The sequence below is a fragment of the Podarcis tiliguerta genome, assembly GCF_965153285.1.
Source record: "Podarcis tiliguerta genome assembly, chromosome: 8".
Classification (NCBI taxonomy): domain Eukaryota; kingdom Metazoa; phylum Chordata; class Lepidosauria; order Squamata; family Lacertidae; genus Podarcis; species Podarcis tiliguerta.
This window is the reverse complement of record NC_139541.1, coordinates 7,205,926-7,219,593: the sequence shown is the minus strand read 5'-3', so window position 1 is coordinate 7,219,593 and position 13,668 is coordinate 7,205,926. Positions and strand designations below refer to the sequence as shown.

Here is a 13,668-nt window from a genome sequence, read left to right as displayed (position 1 = left end):
GGTAGCTGCAGAGAAGGGGCTTGGCCAACAGGGAAATTCAGGCCACCAGCAACTTAGTAGGTGTTGCAAAAAAAGAAAGCTTCAGGCTAGTAGCTTTTGCAGGCTTATTTGCAAGGCTGCCATATAGGAGTAGTATATCTAGAGTGTGCATGTTAAAGAAAGAAGCAGCAATCCCAGGTTGCTGAAGCAAGTGTAAACTGGTTAAAAACAGAGTTCATTTCTCAGAAAATGAATGTTGAGGGTGAAAGACCCCATTTTGGATCTCCGTTCGGCCATCAAACTCACTTGTTGGCCTTTGCCGTCTCCCCAATCAGTGATATAGGGATAATAACCTGATTTAACAGTATAGGTAAAGGGTAAAGGGACCCCTGACCATTAGGTCCAGTCGTGACTGACTCTGGGGTTGCAGCGCTCATCTCGCTTTCTTGGCGAAGGGAGCCGGCGTACAGCTTCCGGGTCATGTGGCCAGCATGAGTAAGCCGCTTCTGGCGAATCAGAGCAGCGCACGGAAACACCATTTACCTTCCCACTGGAGCGGTACCTATTTATCTACTTGCACTTTGACGTGCTTTCGAACTGCTAGGTTGGCAGGACATCAATACCAGGGAAGATTCTGGAGCAGATCATCAAGCAAACAATCTGTGAGCACCTAGAAAGGAATACTGTGATCACCAATAGTCAGCATGGATTTCTGAAAAATAAGTCATGTCAGACGAACCTGATCTCATTTTTTGACAGAATTACAAGCCTGGTAGATGAAGGGAACGCAGTGGATGTAGCCTACCTTGATTTCAGCAAGGCATTTGACAAGGTGCCCCATGATATTCTTGTAAAGAAGCTGGTAAAATGCGGTCTTGACTATGCTACCACTCAGTGGATTTGTAACTGGCTGACTGACCGGACCCAAAGGGTGCTCATCAATGGTTCCTCTTCATCCTGGAGAAGAGTGACTAGTGGGGTGCCACAGGGTTCTGTCTTGGGCCCGGTCTTATTCAACATCTTTATCAACGACTTGGATGATGGACTCAAGGGCATCCTGATCAAATTTGCAGATGACACCAAAGTGGGAGGGGTGGCTAACACCCCAGAGGACAGGATCACACTTCAAAACGACCTTGACAGATTAGAGAACTGGGCCAAAACAAACAAGATGAATTTTAACAGGGAGAAATGTAAAGTATTGCACTTGGGCAAAAAAAATGAGAGGCACAAATACAAGATGGGTGACACCTGGCTTGAGAGCAGTACATGTGAAAAGGATCTAGGAGTCTTGGTTGACCACAAACTTGACATGAGCCAACAGTGTGACGCGGCAGCTAAAAAAGCCAATGCAATTCTGGGCTGCATCAATAGGAGTATAGCATCTAGATCAAGGGAAGTAATAGTGCCACTGTATTCTGCTCTGGTCAGACCTCACCTGGAGTACTGTGTCCAGTTCTGGGCACCACAGTTCAAGAAGGACACTGACAAACTGGAACGTGTCCAGAGGAGGGCAACCAAAATGGTCAAAGGCCTGGAAACGATGCCTTATGAGGAACGGCTAAGGGAGCTGGGCATGTTTAGCCTGGAGAAGAGGAGGTTAAGGGGGGATATGATAGCCATGTTCAAATATATAAAAGGATGTCACATAGAGGAGGGAGAAAGGTTGTTTTCTGCTGCTCCAGAGAAGCGGACACGGAGCAATGGATCCAAACGACAAGAAGATTCAACCTAAACATTAGGAAGAACTTCCTGACAGTAAGAGCTGTTTGACAGTGGAATTTGCTGCCAAGGAGTGTGGTGGAGTCTCCTTCTTTGGAGGTCTTTAAGCAGAGGCTTGACAACCATATGTCAGGAGTGCTCTGATGGTGTTTCCTGCTTGGCAGGGGGTTGGACTCGATGGCCCTTGTGGTCTCTTCCAACTCTATGATTCTATGATTCTAGGAGCTGGGACCAAGCACCAGGAGCTCACCCCGTTGCGGGGATTCGAACCGCCAACCTTCTGATCAGCAAGTCCTAGGCTCTGTGGTTTAACCCACAGCACCACTCCCGTCCCATTTAACAGTTTAGGATTACTGTAATTAACCATTGGAGGATTCACTGCCATAAGGATTACCGAGATATAGAACATGGATGCTGTTAAGCACCATACAAATGTTAAGCTGAGAAACAAAACTAAAAGACCAGCTTTCATTTCCTTCGGCATCTTACCTGGCACCTGCATGCCTCAGAATGAGGATACAAGATATTGAAACAGGGTGACTGCGCAAGGAGGGTGCTGTCAGGACATCCTGGGGGCCTGAGCCCCCGGTCTTCTCTGGTTCTCCAGGCAGGCTTCCCCCACCCCCCGCATTTGGAAATTATATATCTCAAAGTCTCAGGGAAAGAAACAGCAATTTGTTATTAAAGTAGCTTTTAAGTGCTGTGCAGAGTAAGGTGGTAGATCGCAGCATCTTGAAGGTGGAAAGGCCACATCTCTGATTACAACCTTTTGTGGAATAAAGAAAAATCTACTCACAGGGAGTTGCCTAACAAGGAAAAGGTTACGTGCCAGGTGAGATTTTTATCTGGAAAAAACAAACCGGACTCTTTGGTGGCAGTTTGGTGGGACTTTGTTCCTGTAATGGTTCTAGGGGTTGCTCGTGCGTAAGTTGCCGTTACTCCTGGCTAGGTTGCCTGGTTGAACCCTTCTTGTCTGGACAGCCTCAAGTTCTGTGGCTGCCTCAGTCGCTGGCAGAATCCGTCAGTGGGCGTTTCTTGAACCTCTTCCAGCATAAAAGCTGTTTGACACCCAGTCTTCTCCTACTCTCCCTGCGCGGAAGTCTTCTGCGCAGGGAGGGTGTGGGCAGCGGAGTACCCGTACTCTCTCCGCTGGTCTCCGGCGAGGAGTCCTGGAGCCTCCTCTCCGATTCCCCCATCTGCCCCCCTTCTCCACTGGTGTTACGCTGATTTCCTTCCCCAGCGGATGGGCTGCCTCTCTCCCTACTGGGACCCTCTCTGGCATCCCTCTGGAGCCTTCTCTCCGCCTCCAGCTCCGATGGCAGTTCCCTGACAGTTCCGTATGCCAATGACGATCACCTAAATCAGTTCCTCGTGGGACATCTGGAAGCTCATAAGACTTCCTTACTGGACTTTCTGACTCCGTCCTTCACATTTTCAACCCTCTCATTCCTATTCATTGTTATATATATTTTCCAGATGAGTCATTAGCCTCAAACAGATGTACTTAATCCTCTGACCTCTGCCTGTCTGTTCCTCTAGTCTTATTTTGTAACGGTTTTCCTCTTTCATACTGCATTGCAATACTGGAAAACCTTAATGCTTATTGAGAAATGGGGTTTGAATAAAAATCATCTTAAAGATTATTGTAGTAGTATAACGTCTGTGGCAGCCTTCGAATAACTTCTGCGATACAATGGATATGTGTAGGAAACTACAATTTTCTTGACAATTAGCAACAATATCTGAGATAAATTGTGCATTAAGTAAATGAGCATTCAAAGAAATATGGAGTTGACGGGAAGTCGTTGGAACCTTAAGAAGATGACGACAAAGTGTAGCAAATTTTTATGATTTTGTGTTATCTATGAAGAATTTTGTTTTTGATTCTATTTTCTTTTTTTTTAAGTTTAAGTTCTATTTCTTTTAAGTTCAATAAAGCATTTAAAAAAGAAAGGGAAAAAAATAGAAAACCTTAATAAAAATTGTTAGCAAAAAAGAAAAAGAGTGGCATTTCCACCTTCGCTCTGACGTGGTACGTTGCAGTCAATGATCTCAAACGGCCATTGCTTTCCCTGCGCTTTTGAAGAGATATGTGTGGGTGGGTGTATTCTATGCTTTTAAGCTGTTCTTATTTTGGCCGTAAGCCACCTTGAGTCAGGGAAAGCGGCGTCCTTTAAATAAACATACTGTGGTACCTCGGGTTACATATGCTTCAGGTTACATACGCTTCAGGTTACAGACTCCGCTAACCCAGAAATAGTGCTTCAGGTTAAGAACTTTGCCTCAGGATGAGAACAGAAATCGTGCTCCAGCGGCGCGGCAGCAGCAGGAGGCCCCATTAGCTAAAGTGGTGCTTCAGGTTAAGAACAGTTTCAGGTTAAGTACGGACCTCCGGAACGAATTAAGTACTTAACCCGAGGTACCACTGCATAACAACGAGAAGAGGAATAGACCCTTTCCATTGGTCTTGACCCGAGGAAGAAGCTGCCCCATGATGGAGGGCCAGAAGGGACCTACCGTGTGGCGGGTTGGCCTGCTGGCTCATGCCTTGGCCCAGCTGGTCCGTGAGCCACAGCTGCATCCGGATGAAGGGCTCCCGGCCTTTCTGGGTCAGCTTGCTCCAGGGCTTGGGCCTAGACAGCATGTCGCTCACGCTCCCTTGAGACAGACCCAGCACCTGAAAGAAGACAGGAGATGAGGAGGATGGAGGAGGATGGAGGAGGCCATGGCCCATGTCCAAGCCCCGCCATTAAAAACCACCACTACAGAACAACAAACCCCTGTGTTGCAAACGTAACACAACAAACAACACGAAGACCAGTATACTAGATAGCACTGTAGTTCTTATTGCATAATATGCATGATTTAGTACAACAAAAACAAAATGTGTACTTGTAAATTCTCTAATATATTTGAAAACAAATGAACACGCGTCTGTCAATCTTTGGAAGTCCGTAGAAGTATAATAAGACTATGGTTGAATCTTTTTAGGCGTTCATGGTGCCGAAGTATAGGTAAAGGTAAAGGTACCCCTGCCCGTACGAGCCAGTCTTGCCAGACTCTAGGGTTGTGCGCTCATCTCACTCTATAGGCCGGGAGCCAGCGCTGTCCGCAGACACTTCCGGGTCACGTGGCCAGCGTGACATCGCTGCTCTGGCGAGCCAGAGCCGCACACGGAAACGCCGTTTACCTTCCCGCTATAAAGCGGTCCCTATTTATCTACTTGCACTTAAGGCTGCTTTCGAACTGCTAGGTGGGCAGGAGCTGGGACCGAACGACAGGAGCTCACTCAGCCATGGGGATTCGAACCGCCGACCATGCGATCGGCAAGTCCTAGGCGCTGAGGTTTTACCCACAGCGCCAATCTTTGAAAATCCATAGAAGTATAATAAGTCTATGGTTGAAACTTTTTAGGCGTTCATGGTGCCGAAGTAGTAAGTGAATAAAAAGTATTCTCCTTTGCACTCCTCTCTCACCCTCTCTTGAGCCAAGCATGGCCACATGCCTCTTTAAGGGCTGAATGTTTATTTCTGGGGTACCTTTTCCCCGAAGATGCGCTGGCAGATCCCATTCTTGGCCAGCTTCTCCTTGACCTGCCGCGTCAACTCCAAGGTGTCCACTTCCCTGTACATGTACAACTCATACTGCTCCGGCGTCAAGGGCGGGACGGTGGGTTTGAGAGTCCTTGGCACGTAGGACGGGTAATAGGACAGGCGCCCGGTGCCCTGGGCTTCTGAGCCGGCCACCTCCGACTTGACCTCTATCACCCTGTGGGGCTCATCCTCAGAGGTCACGAGGTCTTCCTCGTTCGGGTTGGCGTCGCTGGGCTCGCCCCGCTGCCACGCCCGGCCATTGGCCATGCTGGAGTAGCTGGAGGAGGAGGACAACGAAGGCGACACGGAGGTGTACGGACGGCTCAGCAAGCTCCTTTCGGAAGCCCAGTGTTGGTCAAAATAGGAGCCGGCGTCCCCGATTTCGGACTTGACCTTCCGGATGATGCTCTGGACGAAGGCCGCAGGGGAGAGCACAGTCAGGGGGTTCTGCATTGTGCTGCCACCGGCGTTTGGGCCCAGCATGCCCTCCTCCTGCTTGATGTAAGCCTGGACAATGTTCTGGCTGACCGTGGCCAGGGTCGAGCGCTCCACAGGGGGGGTGGCGACAGGCCTGCTGGCGCCCCCCGCTTCTATCTCCAGCAAGGCTTGCTGCTGGGCCTGCATCTCCCGGCGGGCCTGCTCCAATATGCTCTTGATGGCATCTTCAGAGTTGCTGGCGCAGGTGCCGTTGGCAATCACCTGGGGCACCGCAGAGCTCTTGGTGTCCCCTGTGGAAGGAAGGGGCACAGGTGAAGGGGGTAGAAAGAAGGAGGCCACAGGAGCTCAATGGAGACACCTTAAAAGACTTTTATCCCCCTCCTCCCTAGCCCCTGTGCTACGTGATCAAATTTTAATGAAGGTATCCTAAGAAAAGGTTGATCACAGCTTCAGTCATTGAAAATTAATATATAATATTAAGAGATACTATTTTGGAAAACCGTTACAATGATATATAATGAAATTCAGTCAAGGGAATTTGAGGAAGTCATTTAACTATGATATTAATATTGGACCAAGTTCTGTTATGATCTATGTTTGTTTGTTTGTTTAAAAAAGGGAAAAATAAAATAAAATAAAATAAAATAAAATAAATAAAATATTCCAATGCCATTAAATATACCTTACTTTAATGTTGCATTTCTTTCATTCTGTATGTAACATATATGGAATATGCAAACCAATCTGAGGGGTTTTTTTACAATTGAGTGGTGTATAGATTTTATGTTTTAAATTGTACACTACTGCCTTGAGCAGTGGAAGGAAAGGGGAAATAACTGCAAATAAATAAAAAGTAGAAAGCTTCAACTTTTAATCAATTAATTGATTAACAAATGGGAAAAAAAGCTTTTAATCAACTAGGAAAGTGCTCCTGAATAATGGGCAGATTTATTTATTTATTTTGTAAAAAAAGATTTTATTTTTTAAAAAATGAAAGTACTTGTAAAAGCTGCAGATGGCAAGCACCTCCTTAAAATACACATCCCCAGCCCTCCTCCGTCTCACACAAACAAGGGAAGGTGCCTATACAGTGGTACCTCGGGTTACAGACACTTCAGGTTACAGACGCTTCAGGTTACAGACTCCGCTAACCCAGAAATAGTACCTCGGGTTAAGAACTTTGCTTCAGGATGAGAACAGAAATCGCGCGGTGGCGGCGCAGCGGCAGCGGGAGGCCCTGTTAGCTAAAGTGGTACCTCAGGTTAAGAACAGTTTCAGGTTAAGAACAGACCTCCAGAACGAATTAAGTTCGTAACCCGAGGTACCACTGTACTATGATGATGCAAACAGTATTCAGTAACATTATATTGTATAATCCAGGACTACTGGGGAGGAAAACACTTCCTGGATAGTCGCCGGATGCTGTCCCATTGCGGAGAGGTTGATTTGTAGCTCACTTTACCATCCAGCTGTCAGGGCGAAAGACCCTCTTGAATTCTCGGACAAACTCCAAACCTGCGAAATATTAAGATGCCACCGAGGGCAAACTTGGTGGTTCCTCACGGCCCTTACCTCCTTTCTGTGACTCAATCTCCTTCTTGGCTTGTTCCAGGATGTTCTTGATGGCGTCGTCAGAGCCCGTCTCTGGCGTCCTAATCCTTGGCGTTATGCTGCCTGATCAAAGAAGCACAACATTTGAGGCCTGCCACTTGCCTCGTGTTTTATACCAGCTCATCTCATGTTAAGTATTTAGCGGCTCCAGTGCTCAGCTATTTTTAGGAGCCCCTGTTGGAAGGAAACGTCTCCTGCCATTAGTCGCATGCCATGACGGGAAAGAGACCAGGAACCCGGCCGTTGGGCTCTGCCTTTGCGAGGCCATGGCTGGGGGGGCGGGGAGGATGGCAAGGGGCTAAAACAAGAAGTGGAACTACCAGGAGGCTGGAGTGTGGTACTCCACACCCGGATTAATAGATTCAATCTGTATAAATTTGCTTTGGGCTAAAGCTATGCTTTAGAGCAGCGGTTCTCAACCTGTGGGTCCCCAGATGTTGTTGGACTACAACTCCCATCATCCCTAGCTAGCAAGGCCAGAGCTCAGGTGTTATGTTGTGGGTGAACATATCAGACGACACAGCGATTCTTCAAACAGCTCTTGTTTATTCACAGGCCAGAACAGAACAGAACTGAACTGAAGCTTCAGCCAGCCTGCTTATATAGAGCTCCAGGACAACGTAACTGTAACAACTTTCTGTAACTATCCAATCACTGAACGTCACTTTCGATCCCTTATTTGCATATGTGGACTTGAACTATCTACAGTATCCCCCTGCTGGCCCAGGGTGAGAACTTCAGTACATAACATCAGGGATGATGGGAGTTGTAGTCCAACAACATCTGGGGACCCACAGGTTGAGAACCGCTGCTTTAGAGGAAAAGGCACACGATTCTTGTTTTCAGATTGGAGACAGAAATTTTGGTCCTCCCAGAAACACCATCATCCTTGACCACTGGCTGATAGAAGTTGGGAGTATAACAACACATGAAAGGGCAGAGTTGCCCCAGAACTGCCTCAAAGCCAAATTAAGCCATTCTGAGATAAAGGGGAAATGTAATTGACCACAGGGTGGTTCACAACATAAAAATAACCGTTGGGGTGGAGAGTAGCAGAGCTGGCCCTACCATTAGGAAGAGGGAGGTACCTGCCTCAGGTGGTTGGGTTTGGGTGAGCGTGAAAGGGAAGCAAAGTGTTTTCTAATCTATATTGTAGTTTCACTCCCAGGGAGAGACCCTGATGTGGCTTTCTGCCTCAGGTGCCAACCCAGCACTATGCGCCTTGGCGTGTGGAGAGGAGCACCATTTGTTCCTCTGGGCTTGTTCCTCACAAGGTCTGGATAGTTATGCCAGAAGCAGCCCTCCCTGCTCCCTCCAGGCCCAGAGAGACCCACGAAAACCAGTCCCCTGCCTAGCCTACTTACCTCTCTGGCGGACTTGGATTGTCCTCAGGGCCAAGACGTTCTGCTCGTCAGAGAGGAACTGCTTCATCTTGATGAACGGCTCCTTCCCCTTGACCGTGAGCTTACGCCAAGGCTTTGGCCTGGCCAGGATCTCACTGACGGAGCCCTGAGAGAGGCCCAGGACGTAATGCCCAAAGACGCGCTGGCCAATGTTGTGCTTGAGGAGCTGCTCCTTCACCTGGAAGGCAATTTCGGCTGTGTCCAGCTGCTCCTCATCGGCCGAACCCGAACTGCTGCCTTCAGACTGGTCACTGGGTGGGCTGGCTTCGCTGGCTGGGATGGCTTGGCTGGGGTTGCCCGGCAACGCTGCCGTTTTGGCGGAGTAGAAAGCAGAAGGGAAGGCTGCCATGCCGCCAGCCTCGTTCTTGTAGGCAGGAGGCCCCATCTGTTTCGGGAGGAGGGAGTCCAGTGGGATCCGCTCAGCAGGAAAAGGGGAGAGCGTGAAAGTCCTCGGTACCTCCTGAGCCATGGAGGGGCCCAGCAGCGGCTGGATGAGGGACGGGGAGGTCGAATCTTCCCGGAGCGGGTGCGAGAGGTGCTGAGGGGAAAGGTAGGATTGGTCTGTGCCCATGGAGTCCTTCACCGACTCATCCTCCGAGGGATCCTCCTCTAGAGACCAAAGAGGAAGGGAGAGATACACACACAAACTATAGCTTACTCTAAAGCAGGGGCGGACCTATTGTTGGAAAATTCCATTCCACCTTAAGGAGCAAACAGGGGATTGTTACGTGTCACATGTCTGTTTACGTTCCAGCACAGCTTGCTGGGAACTTCCATTGTGTGCATAGCTTTTGCTTTTCACTCTCTCTCTCTGAAGAGAAGAAAGGGAGACGACATGTTTTCTTTGTCCTGATTTATGCTTAATAAATCTTTAGCTGTTAGTATGTTTTCACAAGCCTCACGCCTGTTCTGTTTGCACAGTATGCTCTGCTAATATAGCGTGCTCAGGCTTTTGAAGTCTGAGTCGCTGATTTACGTCGCACCAGAAATCAGGGGATCGTCATGGCCGGAAGGGCATGATCCAGCTGGGGGCTAGCCAGCTGGCATCTCAACCCCCGAAGAATGCCAACACCTAGGCCTCCTCCCACAGATGTTGTGGGACTCACAGCTCCCACCACCCCGACTACCAGCCAGGTGTTGGCATCCAGCAACGCTAGGGCCGCTGGTTTCCCAGCTAAGCCTTAAAGGCTCCCAATGCCATTTGCTTCCAACCCTCCATGGCGCAATCTGCTTGTTCGAAGTTCTCTGTGGTGTTGCAACACCTAACCTGCGTTGCACTGGGGTAGTGCATGCAAGGCCCCCTCTGCACGCAAGACCTCCTCCACCCCATGAAAACCCACCAGGGACCTCCATAGAAATGGATTTTCATACACCCCAACCTACCAGTACTGGGTACGAGGCCTGGTTTTTCCAAAAGGAACTTCTGCGACGGGTAGAAGGATTCCTTTCCCAGAAGCAAAACATCACTGGGTTTTGATATGCTCTAAAAAATAAAAATAAAAAATTGAATTGAGGGAGGGAAGTTGGGGCAGGCAAGCAAGGCATCAGGACTGGCAGGATGCTGATCAGTGGGCGCCGGGGGTAAGGGGGGCGCCTGAAGTCTGATTCTGGAGAGGGGAGCAGTGGGTTGTAGGGATCTGTACCAGCCAGGGGGCAAGAATTAGAGGCGGAGGAAGCTTCAGAGCTGGTGGAAGAGGCAGGCCAGACCAGTGAAGGGCTGGGTGCTTCCCCACTCTTGCCAGCACCAGTGTCTCCCAGAACCAGGAGAGATATGAAGTGGGAAGAGCAAAGGCAGCTCATCTCTAGCTATGTGTGCACAGAAAGGTATACTCTGGGCGGCTTCCAACAAAATATTAAAATACAATAGTCCGTCAAACATTAAAAGCTTCCCTAAACAGGGCTGCCTTCAGATGTCTTCTAAAAGTCTGGTATGTAAGAAAAATGTTGGAATGAAGTTATATGGCTTTAGTAGAAATGTTATAAGGAACTAAGTATAAATAGGTTATTAGAGCATTAAAAGGAAAAATAAGGTTAGAAAGTGTTAAGATAATTACAGGATAGAAAACAGAGGAATATGGAAAGGAATTGCTGAAACAATTAATAGAAGTGGAATACAAAAAGGGAGGTGTGAGGAGGTCGTGGAAATTAGTGAAAGAAAGACAAGATATTGACATTGGATTGTGTTTTAAATGGGTTTTGTTTTGTTTTGTTAGTTGTATGCTAGTGTTTTGTAGTGTTTTTTTTGTATTGTATTGTATTTTTGTATGTTTTTTCTTTTTTGTTTTTTTTGTAGTTTGTGTTCAATTTGTTGGAAAACTAATAAATATTATTATAAAAAATAATAATAAAAGTCTGGTATGTAGTTATTTTTCTCTTTGACATCTGAAGTGATGATGCTGACTTTTAAAGCCCTAAACGGCCTCGGTCCAGTATACCTGAAGGAGCGTCTCCACCCCCATCGTCCAGCACGGACACTGAGGTCCAGCGCCGAGGGCCTTCTGGCGGTTCCCTCATTGCGAGAAGCAAAGCTACAGGGAACCAGACAGAGGGCCTTCTCGGTAGTGGCGCCCACCCTGTGGAACACCCTCCCTTCAGATGTGAAGGAAATAAGCAGCTACCTTATCTTTAAAAGACATCTGAAGGCAGCCCTGTTTAGGGAAGTTTTTAATATTTAATGCTGTACTGTTTTTAACATTTGATTGGGAGCTGCCCAGAGTGGCTGGGGAAACTCAGCCAGATGGGTGGGGTATAAATAATAATAATTAATAATAATAATAATAATAATAATTACATAAATTGGTGGAGGGGGAGCGGTCCCCAGTTGCTGCAACTGCTCCATAGGGTGCAGACCTGGGAATAGCTGCCTAGACACTGGTGTGCATAGGTACCCCCAGGTATCCACAGCTGTATTATTATTATTATAATTATTTTATTGAATTTATATACCACCCTAAACCCGCAGGTCTCAGGGCAGTTCACAGAATAACATCAAAATATAAAAACCCAAAATGCATACTCAAAACAACAACACAATAACCCCCCTCTCCAAACCCCCCCCCCCACACATTTTAAAAGGGCATAGGATGCCAATCAAATCAGCCAAAGGCCTGGTTAAAAAGGAACGTTTCTGCCTGGCACCTAAAGGTGTATAATGAAGGCACCAGGCGAACTTCCCTGGGGAGAGCATTCCACAGACGGGGAGCCACTGAAGAAAAGGCCCCGTTCTTGTGTTGCCACCCGCTGGACCTCTCGAGGAGGAGGCACACAAAGAAGGGCCTCAGAAGATGATCTCAGGGTCCGGGTAGGTTCATGTGGAAGGAGGCGGTCCTGGAGGTACTGCGGTCCTGAGGCTTTATAGACCAGCGCTTTGAATCGCTGTAGGAGTGATTGTGTTATCTTTGTCAATAAAGACTGAACTCTGTCTGCCATGTGCATTCCTGTGGTTGGAAAGCATCCTTGACTCAAGGGTTGGAAAATGCTTCTCATGCGGTCACAGAGATTGCAAATGTTTGAGTGCTTCTTACCGTTGATTCATGCCGTTATTTCCAACAACTACAAACTGGCTGGTCTTCCCCTTCCCCATTTTATCCTCGCTGCAAACCTGTGAAGTAGGTTAGGCTAAGAAGCAATGACTGGGCCCCCAAGGTGATATTCATAGCTGAGCAGGGAGATCTGAACCTTGGTCTCCCAGGTCCAGCAGAACCAAGGTACCATACTGGCCCTTCATGCAGTGTGCACTTGCCTGGGAAAGGCTGCAGTTAGAAGAGGCCAGCTTCATCGCTTTCAAAATGCTGCAAAATAAAAAAAAGGGGGGTTGTATAAGTGATGGGTTTGCTGGACAGCTTGCAAGGGGATCTCAGGCTCCTGTTCCACAGTGCACAGATTGGCTTCTAGGTCTTCCCCAACCTACAGATGTTTTGGACAACAGCCCAATCCAGCACATATAACAGCAAAGTGAGCTGTGGAGCTTGAAAACCCCCAGGCTCAAATCTCAAAAGGGCTGCATGGTTTACGTTCAGCACAGGGAACCTATTGTCCCTCCATGCCCCCTGTCCATTGTTCATGCTGGCTAGGGCCAAGAGGAGTCTATTTTATTTTATTTGCTAATCAAATGCGTTCATCAAAACCCCGTAACAGCCTCTGCCCTCAAGCTTACAGTCTAAAAGGCCATGACATAATAGGCAAATGTATGGGGAGAGAGGAGGAAATGAGGAAATTCAGGTACAGAATTATTTTATGGACCAGCTGGGGTGGAAAAGCTCAAGGAGGTAAAAAGGTAAAGGGACCCCTGACCATTAGGTCCAGTCATGGCCGACTCTGGGGTTGCGGCACTCATCTCACTTTATTGGCTGAGGGAGCCAGCGCACAGCTTCCGGGTCATATGGCCAGCATGACTAAGCCGCTTCTGGCGAACCAGAGCAGCGCACGGAAACGCCGTTTACATTCCCGCCGGAGTGGTACCTATTTATCTACTTGCACTTTGACGTGCTTTTGAACTGCTAGGTTGACAGGAGCAATGGCAGCTCACCCCATTGCGGGGATTCGAACCGCTGACCTTCTGATCGGCAAGTCCTAGGCTCTGTGGTTTAACCCACAGCGCCATCCGCATCCCTTAAAAAGCTCAAGGAGAGGAGGTGCTAAAAGTTGCTGGTCTCACAGCAGCGCCTGCAGAGTGGCCCTGCTTCCCTCCCCTATCTCAGCAGGAGAGGTGCCCAGTCACATCTGGAGGGCCACATGCTTCCCCATCCTGGGTTCATGCAAACATCTGAACCAAGGCCATGGAATCTGGGGTACAGAGAGAGGCATCATTAGCAGCGGCCATAGGACGCAGGTGGCGCTGTGGTCTAAACCACTGAGCCTAGGGCTTGCCGATCAGAAGGTTGGCTGTTTGAATCCCCGCAACAGGGTGAGCTCCCGTTGCT

General features: G+C 48.3%; 1 protein-coding gene across 3 annotated transcripts in view; it reads right to left on the bottom strand.

Annotated features, from left to right (window-relative positions):
- CUX2 (cut like homeobox 2) overlaps window positions 1–13,668 on the bottom strand; it is a 250,778-nt gene that overhangs the window by 14,434 nt on the left and 222,676 nt on the right. For all 3 annotated transcript variants that reach the window (XM_083453687.1, XM_083453689.1, XM_083453688.1), the window contains 6 exons: window positions 12,489–12,537; window positions 10,130–10,229; window positions 8,708–9,355; window positions 7,305–7,406; window positions 5,241–6,022; window positions 4,219–4,378 (listed from right to left, as the gene is read on the bottom strand). In XM_083453687.1, coding sequence (XP_083309813.1) covers window positions 4,219–4,378; window positions 5,241–6,022; window positions 7,305–7,406; window positions 8,708–9,355; window positions 10,130–10,229; window positions 12,489–12,537 — 1,841 coding nt within the window. The remainder of the gene's footprint in view (window positions 1–4,218; window positions 4,379–5,240; window positions 6,023–7,304; window positions 7,407–8,707; window positions 9,356–10,129; window positions 10,230–12,488; window positions 12,538–13,668) is intronic.